This window comes from Microtus pennsylvanicus, chromosome 3 (assembly GCF_037038515.1).
Source record: "Microtus pennsylvanicus isolate mMicPen1 chromosome 3, mMicPen1.hap1, whole genome shotgun sequence".
Taxonomy (NCBI): Eukaryota; Metazoa; Chordata; class Mammalia; order Rodentia; family Cricetidae; genus Microtus; species Microtus pennsylvanicus.
In genome coordinates, this window is record NC_134581.1 from 10,446,461 (window position 1) to 10,462,240 (window position 15,780).

General features: G+C 39.6%; 1 protein-coding gene across 50 annotated transcripts in view; it reads right to left on the reverse strand.

The window, feature by feature from the left end:
* The window catches only part of Clasp2 (cytoplasmic linker associated protein 2), a 192,101-nt gene that overhangs the window by 88,742 nt on the left and 87,579 nt on the right, over positions 1-15,780 (reverse strand). For all 50 annotated transcript variants that reach the window (XM_075964306.1, XM_075964312.1, XM_075964311.1 and 47 more), the window contains 2 exons: positions 8,672-8,751; positions 1,372-1,464 (listed from right to left, as the gene is read on the reverse strand). In XM_075964306.1, coding sequence (XP_075820421.1) covers positions 1,372-1,464; positions 8,672-8,751 — 173 coding nt within the window. The remainder of the gene's footprint in view (positions 1-1,371; positions 1,465-8,671; positions 8,752-15,780) is intronic.

A 15,780-nucleotide genomic window follows, 5' to 3' on the forward strand; every position in this document is an offset into this window, starting at 1 on the left:
AGAATGTATGAACACATTTATCTGCATTCAAAAGATATCTGAGCAACTGTGGCATGCTTAACACTATACCAGGTATACTGAATTGCTTAACATTTATACTAGGTATATTGAATAGGCATGATTTGTTAAATAAAACAGAGCAAGGGATTAAGTATGGTTTAGTTTCTATGAAAGGAGGGTTTTTGTGTTTTTACACATGTTTGAAGGAACAGAGAAAATGTCAAACTCTAAAAACAATTCAAACTATTTCAAAGGAAAACAAAATTTTCAGGTCCAAGTTTATGCCTTTAATTTTAATCTTTGATGTTTCTCCATAGATCACCCATGACAAAGCTGTTACCTTTTTAATTATAATTTATGCTTGATTTAGAAGTGAAAGAAAATATTTCAACAAATCTAGAGCACTATGTTTTGTGTTAAGAACACAATAAACATTCAAAGATACAGACTTCTTTTTTTTTAATTATGTATTTTAACTTTATGTGTATCGGTGTTTTGCCTACGTGTATGCCTGTGTGAAGGTGTCAGATCTTAGAGACAGTTGTGAGCTACCATGTGGGTGCTGGGAATTGAACCCATGTCCTCTGGAAGAGCAGTCAGTGCTCTCAACCCCTCAGAGCCATCTCTCCAGCTGGTGGAGAACAATTTGTAACACATCATGTCATAAAGCACTCTATCGGGAAGCTCCACAATGGGGCAGACGAGAGCACAGGGTATCTTTCCTGGCTGCTTGAGGATGCTGAGGTGCTTACTGTAATCTCGTCAAATTTGACATTACAAAACATGAAATACAACATAGAAGGGAGGTCAACACAAATATTATGTTAATATTCATCAAATACTCCCTCCAAGAAACCTACTGTAAATAAACTATTTCTAAGCCAAGGATGATCAAAATTTTTGTGACTCATTCATTCACATTCATTATATTCACTGGAAAGTAAAGAGTCAGATGAATGGACACACTGCTGTAAAATTATGTCGATGCTAAAACATATTGAGCCTACAGGAGAAGCGACTTTCTTCTCTAGCAAGTCTTCATGACTTTAGGGTGCACTGGTAATGGTGCTAATAAGCAGCTAGGTGACCCCGAGGAGGCATAGCTCTCAAACTCTTGTTAGTCAGCAAACAACCCAAGGGGACAGGCTACCATGCTTGTGAGACAGGCACTGACATGATCAGCAGAAATAGAAGAAAAACTTTATCTAAACCTGACAATGCCTATTACTTCCATTTTGTTTCCCACAGAAAAATGTTGCCCATCGAATTCTAATTTACTATTGCTATCGTCACAGCCGAATATATGCTCTCTTTGGGTTTTGAACAATAATGCTGCTGAGAGGGGTAAGAATATAAAGAATGAAAACTTACTGCATTGGCACGTTGGTCCCAGTCATGTTTGTCATCTGACAAAATTTCCCTGATCTTATTTAACGTTTCTTCAAGTTCTCGACTAGAATAGATCTTAAAAAAAAGATTGAAAATTTAAACAACAAATTTCATATTTAAAATTATAATAAAATTTCTTAAATAACATAAATATAAGCACTGGTGTTTGAAATAGTTTATATTTTATATAAACTTTTATATAATAGGTCATTTCATAGTCTTGCCACCAGTAGAGACAGTTACATACAATAGATGCCCCAATGTTCTTCCCCACTGCCCTTTTTGCCACTTGTCCCCACATGAACAACCTCAAATATACTTGTAGAACGCTTCCAATGGACACACGTCCAAACAAAAAAGGAACAGTTTCTCAAAAACTGCACAAATATACTATTACAACACATAGTTGGAAAGACATGCTTTATTGTTTGACATAGCCAGAACCTGGAAAAAACCTAAATGCCTCCCGACTGAAGAATGGATAAGGAAAATGTGGTGCACTTACACAATGGAGTACTACAGAGCAGAAAAAAATAATGACATCATGAAATTTGCAGGTAAATGGATGGAGCTAGAAAACATTATTTTGAACGAGGTAACCCAGACCCAGAAAGACAATTATCACATGTACTCATACGTGGTTTTTAAACATAAAGCAAAGAATACCAGCCCACAAATCACAATCCTAGAGAACCTAGACACCAATGAGGACCCTAAGAGAGACATATACGAATCTAACTACATGAGAAGTAGAAAAAGACAAGGTCTTCCAAGTAAACTGGGAGCATGGGGACCTTGGGAGAGGGTTGAAGGAGAGGGGAGAGGTAGGGATGGGAGCAGAGAAAAATGCAGAGCTCAATAAAAATCAATTAAAAAAAAAAGAAAAAGACAAGACATGCTTTAATTTAGTGTTGAATAACAACTATTTGAAATGGCTCGTGCCAGAACTGACTAAGCACACATGTGTGTCACTTACCACGTGTCACTTCAAACAGGAAAGCAAACCTCAATCAAAACAGGTTCATCTGGCAACAGTTTACAATACACTACATTTGTTATATATTAAAAGCACTGTATTTGTAAATACATAACAAATATATTTATGTTGTATATATTTATAATATATAATAAATATTATAATTATTATGAATACCATGTCTAATTTTAGTACAAGGTACTCTCCTGGAAGACAATGCAAAGACACTTTCTAAACCATGAAAGAAGGGAAAGATCAACTTAGAAATTCACTTCAGGAACTCCATAATTTTTCAAAGCCATCTCTTATTGGGATCCCCATGTTTCTTCTGGGTATACAAAGAACACTGGGTTAGGAATCTGCTGTAAAATTACTCCTTTGTTTCTAACCTCTCTAGCTAACTGAATAATGGTTTCTACATAAAGAACACTGGAGGATCAAGTGTTAGAGGAGAGATTATAATTCTAATTTTAAACAGGTTGTGTTTGAAATGTCTGAAAGACTCCTAAAAGGAAATGCCAAATAAAACAATGATTATAAATAAATGTTTCTGATGCTTAGCAAAGGTCTGGCTTAAAGGTAAAATCAGGTATAATCAATATAATGGTGCTAGATAAAGCCATGATGTTGAAGGAAGTCATGAGGCAACAAAATAAAGTAGGAAGATAGGGTCCAGGAGTAACCCTTAATAAACACTTTGAGAGTCAATTGGCCAAATAAAGGATCCATCTCTAAAGGAAATGGACATGAAGCAGACAGACAGAAGAGAAGTAAACTAGGAAAACAGTGTTTCACAACTATTACAGCAAAACTGCGAACCAAGAAGACAAAAATCCCAGTATGAAGCCAGGTGGTGGGGAAGGCATGAGCAGGCAGCTAGCTCTCTGAGTCTCTGAGTTCCAGGCCAGCCTGGTCTATAGAGAGAGGTCCAGGACAGTTGGGGTTCCACAGATAAACCCTGTGTTGGGGGGGGGCAAAAGGGGATGAATCTCAGTATGGAAAAGGGGAGGTGCAAACAAACCCCGTAATCAAGAATCTACTTGTAATTGACAGTTGCTGGAGAGGGAACAATCAGTTTTCTTCACTCACACACACACACACACACACACATATACTTTAAAAATTTTTTTAGCTTTTATTTTATATGTATGAATGCTTTGTCTGCATATATGTACATGTTCTGCATGTGTGCCTGGTGCCTGTGAAGATCAGAAGTTTTGGATGCCCTGAAATTGGAGTTAAGGATGGTCGTGAGTTGTCATGTAGATGCTGAGACTCCAAACCGGGTCTGCTGCATGAGAAGTGCATGCTCTTTACTGTCGAGCCTTCTCTCCAGCCACCAAATCATCATCTCATTCTAGGGTAGCATTTGTGCTCCATGCCTTTTGTGTGTACTTTGGCTTTTTTCTTTTCTTTTCTTATTTGTTGTTGTTTGCTTTTTAATGAGAGAAAAAGAACAGGAAGTTAGGCGGTATTGGGGAAGGAAAGCATATGACCAAAATACACTGAATAAAAAAAGATTTTAAATAACATTTTTTTTTTTTAGAAGTAAAAGAAATATCAGGTGCATACAGCTACCTGGAAAGGAGGAGAAGCTAAGAAGGAGCAGTGTTTGGAGGACATGCAGTCCATTATTTCTTCCCTATTGCTGGGGATCAAATCAGAACCTCATGAATGCTACATGAAAATCCTGCCACTAAACTAGACCTTTCACTCAGTTTCTCTTTTGTGCAAATGGTACTCTCCTTTCACCATGTGGGTTCCAGGGACCAACTCCAGGTTGGCAGCCTTGGTGGGAAACACGTTTATCTACTAAACCATCTTACTAGCCCACTTCTTTTTAAGTAGTAAAACCCAGAAATGTTTACTAAGCAGCAAGAAGGTTCTAAAAAGAGCTTGAACTCACATAAGGTCAATGATCTCTGCAAGTGCGTTAAGAAAGTACAAAACCACAGGCTGTAGAGCACTGTAGGTACTGGTCCCGGGTGAGGGAGAACCATGGTCCTGAAACAACAGGACAGCCTTCTGATGCTACAGAAAACAAGTACTTCTGAAAAAGCACAGACATAACTGAAGAGCATGGATGTCAGACTGCTAAGCACTGTGTGCTCTGAGATTTCCTTTGACTTTCGGCAGTTCTTTCTTGGCTAGGAGAGTAGAGAAAAACTGTTATATTTAGAAATACCCGTAGTTGTGCTTTTGCAAAATGGGTATTTAAAAATTAGAAACAGAAGAGTTTAATGCATTATGAACAATATTACTGCAAGAACCTTCAGTGTGAAAGCCTGGGTGAGAAGCAAAAACACAAGTAGAGAAGCTACTTGGAGTCTGTGGAGAAGACAAATGCTGAGGATCTCTGCATCATGGAGGAGCAGCAGCAGAGTCCTGTGCAATAGGAGGCATTTGAGTCAATGACTGGAAGAAAGCCATTTGATCCGTGTGTGAGGTGGGTAACTCACGTGAATGAAGGTGGAGAGGTGGTCCAAAACTGATGCTTCACCCAAATGGAAAGGAGGTCAAAAGTAAGAAATGAAAGAGGAAACGGGGAAAATGGGTTAGAAGGCTCTAACTAGGGAAGGGGAGGGAGGTCAATACAGGAGGGCTGAGCAACAACACTAAGGTTGTTTGATGAAGCCTCAAAAAATCATCTTATTTTATATCAACCTAAAATTAAATTACATGCAATGTATGTAAATGTAAACACACACACAAACACACAAACACCCCTTAAGTGAAGTTACCATCACCTGGCTTTGGGCTGACAACGCTCACCACAAGAGCCATAGATTAGGCCGGGCGATGGTGGCGCATGCCTTTAATCCCAGCACTCGGGAGGCAGAGGCAGGCGGATCTCTGTGAGTTTGAGACCAGCCTGGTCTACAGAGCTAGTTCCAGGACAGGCTCCAAAGCCACAGAGAAACCCTGTCTCGAAAAACCAAAAAAAAAAAAAAAAAAAAAAAAAAAGAGCCATAGATTACCTAACAACACCCCCAGTTCTAGGCATGAGAAGCTTCCATTGTTGGTCATGGTAGTCCAAAGTGACTCTAAAAACAATATAGGCTACTACTGTTGCCCCTGGTTGCCTCTCAGAGGGTAAAGGAAGATACTGTTGCTGCAAACCCACAATACTTAGGACAGAGGATTTGGGAAATTCAAACTGGATCTAATCTGAAAGCTTCCTTCTTGTGTTCTAACTTCCACAGTATCAGAAAGTACTACGCAAGTTGCCAAAGGGAAGCAATCGTTCCTATACAGTTGTGGTGCCTATGAAACAGAACACTGACTAGCACAGGAAATACCTAAAGGTGCAATGGTAGTAACTCAAATCTTTGTGGTGATCAATGGTTGTCTAATTGGACTTACAGCCCACCCAACAAGAAGGAAAACATGCTGGCTGCTAGAATGGAGACAACTACTCTAGACTTGTGAGGTCATGGGGCTTGGAGGAGAACCTACTACTGACCTGTTACTGCACAATTTCTAACTATACTCTGAAACTTATCCTTAATATCCAGATAGGCATAGCTCACTCCGCATCAAAGAAGCTTCTCCTTAGAGCAAATAGAGACTATTACAAAAAACACAACTGGGGCTGAAGAGTTGGTTCATTAGTTAAGAGCACTTGCTGTTCTTGCAGAGGCCCACATGGTGGCACAAAACCATCTGTGACTCTAATCCCAGAGGATCCACGACCTCTTCTGACCTCTGCAGGCACCAGGTATGCATCTTCAAGACAACTCCTGTACCTAAGGCTCGGGAACATTTCAGAAGAAGGGTAGAAAGATTGTAAGAGCCAGAGACCACAAAGTCTGTTGTGAAAACTGCTGCTCAAACAATGACAGAACCATCAGTCATGCTAATGCAGGAGGAAAATCTCACTCCTAGACAAGGAACTACAAGCAACCAATGACTGCTGAGAGAGGGAGAATTAGCCTCTCCCAGAAGAGAGCCCCCTAACTAGGTACCCAACACAAAATGGTCAGCCCAAATTCATATACACATAATCAACAAAAACCAGACTCAGTAGTTTGTATTTATATATTTGTACATCTCTATATATGTAGCAATAATAATCAAAAAGAGGCCATTAATTTGAGAGGGAGATGTAGAGGTAGAGTATGGAAGAGGTTAGAGGGAGGAAAGCCAAGGGGAGAAATCTATTATATTTTAATTAAAAATATATTAAATAGGAAGGAAGGAAAGAAGGAAGGAAGGAAGGAAGGAAGGAAGGAAGGAAGGAAGGAAGGAAAGAAGGAAAGAAGGAAAGAAGGAAAGAAGGAAAGAAGGAAAGAAGGAAAGAAGGAAAGAAGGAAAGAAGGAAGGAAGGAAGGTAATATCATTTAGGGTGGTATAATAGCTAGCATGTGTTTACCATTCACTTGCTAGCACTGCCATATTTAATCTCTGATTACACACTAGCAATTCTTAATTTAAAATGATCACACAGCCAGTGCAGTTGATCCTAGGTAATAGTGTACTGCTGTCCAGACATGACCAGAGTAAGGATTTGGCCAGTAGCAGGGACCTCATAGAAGTGCAGGAGGACGACGACAGCAAACACCACCAATTATGTGAGGACTTTAACGAAAGGAAAATTCTACTTTAATAATAGCACGGGCATTGAAGAGACAGACTCTCTAGGGGCAGTGATGGTGATGCAATAGGTAGTCGGGAAGCCTGTTCTCCTTCCTAAGGTTGGGCAGCCCATGGCTTCAGTGATGCTGTAATGATTCCGCTCTGGCAGAACTTACTGAACAATGAACAATGATCAAGGCCAGCCAAGTTCCACAACTATTCCTAGAACCCTAACCATTCCTTTTTACGAAAGGCCTACAAAATACACAGAGGGGGTAAGAATCTTAAGATAAAAATATATTTCAAATACTTTCAAATCAAAAACATTTTTAAAGTATTCCTATAACTTCTTAAGACTTTACATGGATTAAGGACAGCTTTTCCTCTGAGAGAGCTGAAATAGCTCAGACCTTGTGAAGCAGTATGCAAATGCAGCACCCAGACCTTTAAGAAAACACTCAGCAGGGACCGCCATAGTTCAAAGAAGCACTCTGCTTGACAGGAAGTACAGGCAGAATGTGAAGAAATGAGCATTTTCACCTCCCCCCCCAGAACAGTAGAAGAAAACACAAAACATTTTCTTAAACAGGAGAAGCATCTTGCTACAGTGGAGGATTCACAGAAGTGGAATGACAATCCTTCACAGCAGAATCTATTGACACAAGTGGCTATGCAATTCCATACAAACCACACCCTAAAGAAGGTCTTGCAAGAGCAGAGTATGGTGGTACCTGCAATCCTCGTATGTTTGGGAGTTGGAGGCAGAAGGATCAGGAATTAAAGATCAGACTGTACATAAGTACTACAAACAAACAAAAACATCTTACAAATAAGTAACATAGAAAAACTGAAAACAAACTGAAAATCATCAACAGAAAGGACACAAGAACTCTACTCATACAATAACTATCTGAAGAAACAGAATTACAAACTTTGAGTTGTGAAAAAATACACCAAACAATACTGGGGTACAAGGTTATGTAATATGTAGGAATGTTATATACACTGTAGTGCTTACTTGCTAATTAGATACAAAATGAAGACTGCCTTACTTGTGGATATTCCACTTTGACTCTTGTCTCCTAGGGGAAGGACTTTCAGATCTCTATTTGTCAGCTTCCAGCACTCTCTGGGATCAAAACTAATTATTTCAAAAATAAAAACTGTATGTCTGACATAGCAATGTAATATCACTAAGTCATGGATTTAATTTTATTTAAGCTTTACTAAAAAAAATTTGAAAATCTAATTATGAAAATAATTGCTGGGCGGTGGTGGTACGTGCCTTTAATCCTAGCACTCTGGAGGCAGAGGCAGGTGGATCTCTGTGAGTTCAAGGCCAGCCTGGTCTACAAGAGCTAGTTCCAGGACAGGCTCCAAAACCACAGAGAAACCCTGTCTCGAAAAAAAAAAAATAATAGCTTGATAATATCTAGTACATCATCCATACATTCATTTAAAAAAACTTTTTTAAGCATTTAAACTTTCCTCTTCTTATTGTGTATGATGTGTGTATTTGGGCATGTGGAGAGTCAGAAAACAACTGTAGAATTGGTTTTCTACGTCCACGTTTATGTGGGATTCAGAGTCAAACTCAGGTCTTCAGGTTTGTATTGGTAAAGCACTTGACCACTGGGCCATCTAGCTGTATACCCAAATAATTTTTTTTAAAAGAACAAAAGACAGGACAGAAAGAGGCAGGGAAATCTCACGGGGACACCAAAGCCTTACCTGAACAGAAGGAACATCTGTAAAAGCTTTGATAAAGTCATCCTCATCAACCGCTCCAGCCCCTCCTTCTTTAGAAGCACCTGTTGATTAAGAAGAAACTGATTTTCTAAGGAATATTTTTAAGTATCTTGATAAAGACAGTGTGAAGCATCCCTTTGATATGAACAATAACATAATTCTGAAGGATATTCCAGTGTATACAAAAACATTTCAAAATGGGGCAACTTTCAGAGAAGTCAAGGCATATGTTAGTGTTGTAATAAGAGCGGCGAGGCTACGTCCCCGGCACCCGGCAGCCCACATGGCTAGCTCTAGCTTATGCCCTGAAATAATTACACGGAAACTGTATTCTTTTAAACACCGCTTGGCCCATTAGTTCCAGCCTTTTCTCGGCTAACTCTCGCACCTGGACTAGCCCATTTCTAATAATCTATGTAGCCCACGAGCTGGCTTACCAGAAATGATCTTAACCTGCATCTGCCTGGAGTGGGAGAATCATGGCAACTCCTTGACTCAGCTTCTTTCTCCCAGCATTCTGTTCTGTTTACTCCACCCACCTATGTTCTAACCAATAAAATGGGCCAAAGCAGTTTCTTTATTTTTTAACCAATGACCTTCCTCCATCATGTTAGAAGTTGATTATTTCCTGATATGACAGCAGAAGTTCCCAACCCCACAACTATTCGATGCATTAGCAAGGACACAAATACAAGGGCAAAGCTAAACATTTAAAAACTGAACAGCAGGACAGGTGTGATGGTCAAGGTTGTAATCCTTGCACTTGGAAGGCTGAGCAGGAAAACTGAAGCAAGTCCAAAGTCAGCCTGAATGACAAAGCGAAAACCTTGTTTCAAAACCCCTAACCAATCACCACTTGGCACTTTAAATAACATTAAATTTCGATGAATGGAGACAGATAACTGACACAGAAATTAGGGACATGTAAAAGAGATGAGGACTGTGACATTAAACTTGACTACACAAGTCTTCGCTTATTGTACACAGAAAATCGATCTGATTAGCTGGTAAGGAGCAGCTATTTAAAAGCTAATTGTCAAGCTACTACCATTCGGCTCCATCTCTATCCTAACACCCACTCAACCATTGGCTTTCTTTCTGTTAAGCTCTGCCAACAGGTGATGCTAATGAAGAATGAGAGCTGCAGCAAGTAGGGACTTTGAGGAGGGTTGTTTACAGCAGCATGTAAGCGTGCTTGGGGGGCGGGGGTGGAAGTTTGTTTACAGAAGCATGAGTTACACCTCTGCAGAAAACATCTCTCTCCCACAACCATGAACTGTGTAAACTCCTCAAGAAGGAATGGTACATCATGAACCCCTCCCTCTCTAACAGTGTTGAGAAGCCCAATCTTGTGTATGTAATCAAAGCAGCTGTAAGGTGAGCGCAGCAAGCACATGCTACCTAGAATGTACAATCAAGTCCTTACGCCTCTCCTGTTTCCTCCAGCACTTTCATTCTTTCCTCCCCCCTTACACAATGCTCCATGAACGTTGGAAGGAGTGACACATTGTCCTATTTGTAGCTGGGCACTCAAGAGCCTTGGTGCTTTGACCAGTTTATGAGTTTCTGAAGTCCCCAGTAACCACTGAGAAACTGTTCTTTGACTGAGGCCATCTACTCACGGGATGCAGGTAAGCTCTAGTGACTGCATCCTCCATACTGGTACCCACGGCTAAAACCCAACTTTCAATGTGGATGACACCATTCCATGGGCTGGGGTCGGAGATGGAAAAAAAGGAAGCTGGAAAAAGGAAAAAAAGGAGATGGAAAGGAAGCTGGCTTAGCCCTAGCACCCTCAGCTCCTCATTCCTGACTGCTGACAGTATAACTAGCTGTCTTACCATCAGCAACCAGGTCTTCCCCACAAGGATGGGATGTACCCCTCAAATTCTAAAACCACCACTGTGTTGTCTTCTTGTCAGATACTTGGTCAGAACAAATGCAAGCAGTACTGTGATGTCACACCATGCAATGCTGCTTCAGAAACTAGCTTGTTTAAGATACATGCAACTCTCTCTAGATGTGGGTATACTCAGATGAAGTTTATATTTAGACTTTAGTCCTATTCCCAAAATATCTCATCATGTATATGCCGACATTCCAAAATTTAAAATAAAAATATTTTATGAGTACAAAACATGACTGGTTCCAAGCATTTTGGATGAAGATGACTTAATCTGTACTAAATGCTCTATATAAATAGCATAACTTGAGCATTAGGCTCTTCCAGAGGATCTGGGTTTAATTCCTATCATATACATGACAGCTCACAACAATCTGTAACTCTAGTTCGAGAAGATCCAACGTGCTCTTCTGGCCTCTTGTAGGCACAGGCATGTAAACAGGACACAGACACGCATGAAAGCAAAACACCCAAACTCGTAAAATGAGAAATAATAACAAAAAATTAAAAGTTGTGAGCCACCTCCTAGCAGAGCCTGGATTAATACTGGCAGTTCTGATTTCTAAATCAAACTCAAATATTTAATTATTTGTTTAGTGTAAGAATTCAATACTTAAAACACACAAATGTATATCATAAGGGACAACTAACTTTAAAACCTTTCCAATTAAATAGTTTAAAGTTTGGAGTTAGATCCTACCACAGGCAATCTACAGATTCAATGCAACCCCATCAAAATCCTAACACAATTCATCAGAAAAATTGAAAGAACAACGTTCAGCTTCTTATGGACACACACACACACACACAAATAAATAAAGATGGCCAAGCAATACTGAATAATAAAAGAACTGCTAGAGGCATCACTATCCTCAACTCCCAGCTATACTTCAGAGCTATAATAATAAAAACAGCATGGTATTGGCAGAAAAACAGACAGGCTAATCAATGGAATCAAACTGAAGACCCAGAAATTAGTCCTCACATCTATGAATACCTGATTTATTACTTTTTAAAAACCAAAAATATGTACTGGAAAAAATATGTATCTTCAACAAATGTTGCTAGTCAAACTGGTTAGCTGCATGAAGAAAAATGCAAATAGATCCACTTTATCACCCTGCATAAAACTCAACTCCAAATAGATCAAGGACTTCAATATAAGACCAGATAGACTGAATATGATAGAAGAGAGTGTGGGGAATAGTCTTAAACTCATTGGTGAAGAAAGATTCTCTGAAAGAAACACTGACACCACAGGCAATAAGAACAACAATTAAATGAGACCTGAAGAAACTGAAAAGCTTCTGTATGGCAAAGGACACCATCATTTGGACAAAGATGCAGGCTACAGAATCAAGAAAATAACCCAATTTAAAAATGGGATACAGATCCGAACAGAAACTTCTCAACAGAGGAAACTCAAACAGCTAAGAAAAACTTAAAGAAATGGTCATTGTTCTTAGTCTTTCAGGGAAATGCAAATCAAAATTACTTTGAGGCTTCAACAGCCAAAATGGCCAAGAAAAACAAAACAAGTAACAGCTCAGCTGGCAAGGCTGTAGGGTAAAAGGAACATTCATCCATTGCCTGTGGGACTGCAAACTTGAATAGCCACTATTGAAAACAATTTGGTGGTTCCTCGGGAAGCTGGGAATAGATCTACTTCAGGCTATGCTACTTGTGGTGGATTGAATAAGACTGCCCCGATTACTTGCATGTTTAGTCCCCAGTTGATATGTTGTCAAGGAAAGATTAGGGGTATGGTCTTGCTGCAGTAGGTGTGTCCTCATTGGAGGAGGTGTCATTAGAGGAGTCCTTTGAGGTTTCAAAAGCCCACACCAGGTCCAGAGTATATCTGTTTCTCTCTGTTGCTATGTCTTTCCCTCCCTGTCCCTTTACTGCCCCCTCATCCCCGGTATGCTGCTTCTGGACCACAATGTAGTTCTCAGGTACTTCTCTAGCACCATGCCTACCTGCCTGCTGTCATACTCCCTGCCATGATGATAATGGACTAAACCTCTGAAACCTGGGTAAGCAAACTCCCAATTAAATGCTTTCTTTTATAAAAGTTGCATTGGTCACGGAGTCTCATTACATCAACAATAACCTAATAGAGACAATACTAAGGCTCAAAGGACCTTATATCGCACTACATAGACACTTGTTCAACCATGTTCATTGCTGCTCTACTCATAATATTCAGGAAGTAGAAATGGTTTACTTGTCAATGGATGAATGGATAAAGAAAATGTGGTCCATTTACACAATGATTATTACTCACCTGTTAAAAAACATGAAATTCACAGCTAAATAGTTGGAGCTAGAAAAAAGCCATCCTGAGTGAGGTAACTTATGCCCAGAGGACAAATATAGTATGTATTCACTTATGTTAGTGATTAAGTCTTTGAAAAGCAAGCTGCAATCTGTATAACCACAGAGGTTATATATATAGTAAGGGACTAAGAGAGAAAAGGGCCTCACCAGGAAGCTGAAACATACTAGTTATTGGGAGGGAAGAGGTTGAAACGAGGAAGTTCAAAGGGGGAGGGGGGAAAATGGGAAGAGGAGTTGTGGGGAGGGACAGCAAAAATAAAGGGCAATTTGAAGGCACATATAAAAGCCTATTTCAGTAGAAGTTTCTTAAAATATATGCATATATGAAAGAAGTATAAGCTAGAATCAGAAGAGATATAATAATAAGAGATGCAATGGGGCTGGAGAAATGGCTCAGTGGTTAGGAGCACTGACTGGTTTTCCAGAAAACCTGGTTTCAATTCCCAGCACCCACACAGCAGCTAACAAACAACTGTCTATAACTCCAAGATCTCTGACACCCAAACACATACATGCAGGCAAAACACCAATGCAAATAAAAGTAAATCAAAAGATTAAAAACAAAAAGTGAGGCCTGACAATAGTGGTATATGCCTTTAATCCCAGCACTTAGGAGACAGACACAGGCAGATCTCAGTGAGTTTGAGGACAGTCTGGTCTACCAAGTGAGTTCTAAGACAGGCTCCAAAGCTATACAGAGAAATTCTGTCTTGAAAAACAAACAAACAAAGTAGGAGGGAATAGCTTGTTCATCCTGGCCACCCGGCTAGATTAGACCCAAAATAATCACACAGAAACGGTATTAATTAAATCACTGCTTGGCCCATTAGCTCTACCTTCTTAATGGCTAACTCTTACCTATTAATTTAACCCATTTCTATTAATCTGTGTAACATTACAAGGTCATGGCCTACCAGCAAAGTTTCAGCACACCTATCTCCAGCTGCGACTCCCTGGCATCTCTCTCAGGCGGCGGATCCATGGCTTCTCTCTGACTCTGCCTCCTTTCTCCTAACAATCTGCCTAGCTTTCCCTGCCTACCTAAGTTCTGCCTTGCTATAGATCCAAAGCAGTTTCTTTATTCATTAATGGTAATCACAGCACACAGAGGGGACTCCCATAAGAAAGAAAGAAAGAAAGAAAGAAAGAAAGAAAGAAAGAAAGAAAGAAAGAAAGAAAGAAAGGAAGGAAGGAAGGAAGGAACGAAGGAAGGAACGAAGGAAGGAAGGGAAGGAAGGATACAAAACCCCAATTAGACATATCTCACCACCAAATGCTCCAGTGCCAAGAATAGGTTACATGTAATTGAGTTGTTGGCCAGAAGGGGCCTCATGAAAACCTCGAAAAATAAAAGTAATAAATAAAAACCCAGGCTATTGCCAAGGCTGTTGGTTGCTCTCTACAAACTAATAGTAAGGTCCTACTAGTAAAGACAACATCTACATAGTTCTCATAACATGGAAAAACTGGTGACTACCTACAACAGCGGTTCTCAACCTTGACGTCATGAGCCCTTTATGGGTCACTTATCAGATATCATGCATTATGCTTTTTATTCGCATTATGATTCACAACAATAGCAAAATTATAGTTAGGAAGCAGGAATGAAATAATTTTATGGTTGGGGGGTTACCACAGCATGTGGAACTGTATTAGAGTGTCATAGCATTAGAAGGTTGAGAACCACTGATCTAGAGCCTTCACCCATACTGACTTTGCATGTTATCAAAAGGTAAATACCAACACAACTATAAACTTTCAATCTACAATGGTGATCTGCCTACAGTATACACTGGTGCAATAATGGCACAGAAGTTGTAGGAGTAACCAACCACTACCTGATTGGAATTACGGCCTACTCTGTGAGATGGAACCCAAGCCCAACACTGCCCAGGTGGTCAAGAACCTGAGACTAGATAGGCTATGGACCTAGGGGAAAACCAGGTATTACTGTATTGCTAAAGGAACATAGCAATAAAATGATTCCTAATGACATTCTGCTGTACTCACAGATAAGTGTTTTATTAAGCATTAATCAGAGAAGTCTTCTCATACAGTATATGAGAACAAATACAGCGATCCACAGTTAGACAATGTGGAGATATATGTATATATATATCTTGGAACACTCAGTCCTAAACGGGATGTCTCCATCAAATCCCTCCTTTTAGGGCTCAGGAAACTATTTATAAAAGACAGCAGAAGGTTTGTAAGAGCTGGTGGGGATGAAAGATACAAAGGAAACAAGGCCTTCTAGATATAACAGAGCTGACATATTTATGACTGCCTCGTGCACAGAGCCTGCCTGCCTCACAAGTCTTAGTCAGATGTGGTGGCAGTGCTGAGCATGGAAGAAAACATGAGCCTCCATCCCTAGTCCAGGAGCTATTTCCAACTGACAATCTCTCACAAAGGGAAAGATTAGTTTACTGCAATGGAGTCTCACTAGACTCACCATAATTCAGGACAGGTCCCAAGCCCAGCAGATGATCAATACAAAATGAACTCAACAGTGTTTTTGTCTTACAATGCTTTGTCTGAGTTTTTGTTTGTTTTAATTTCGTTATGTTTTTGATTGTTGAATCTTATAGAACTTTTGCTTGTATAATATGATTTCTAATTTTGTTTTTATATGTTTTCCCTGTGTACAAATGTGTGTGTCTCAGTGTCTGTATGTGTTTCTTGTGCCTTTTCTTTGGCTTGTTTGTTTGTTTTGTCCTATACTGGGTTGTTTGTTTTTGTGTTGTTATTTTTTTAGATGCATGTTTGTAATCTAATGAGAAAAAGAGTATGGATTTTGGTAGGATCTAGGAGAAGTTGGTGGACAGGAAAATGCAATCGCAATATACTG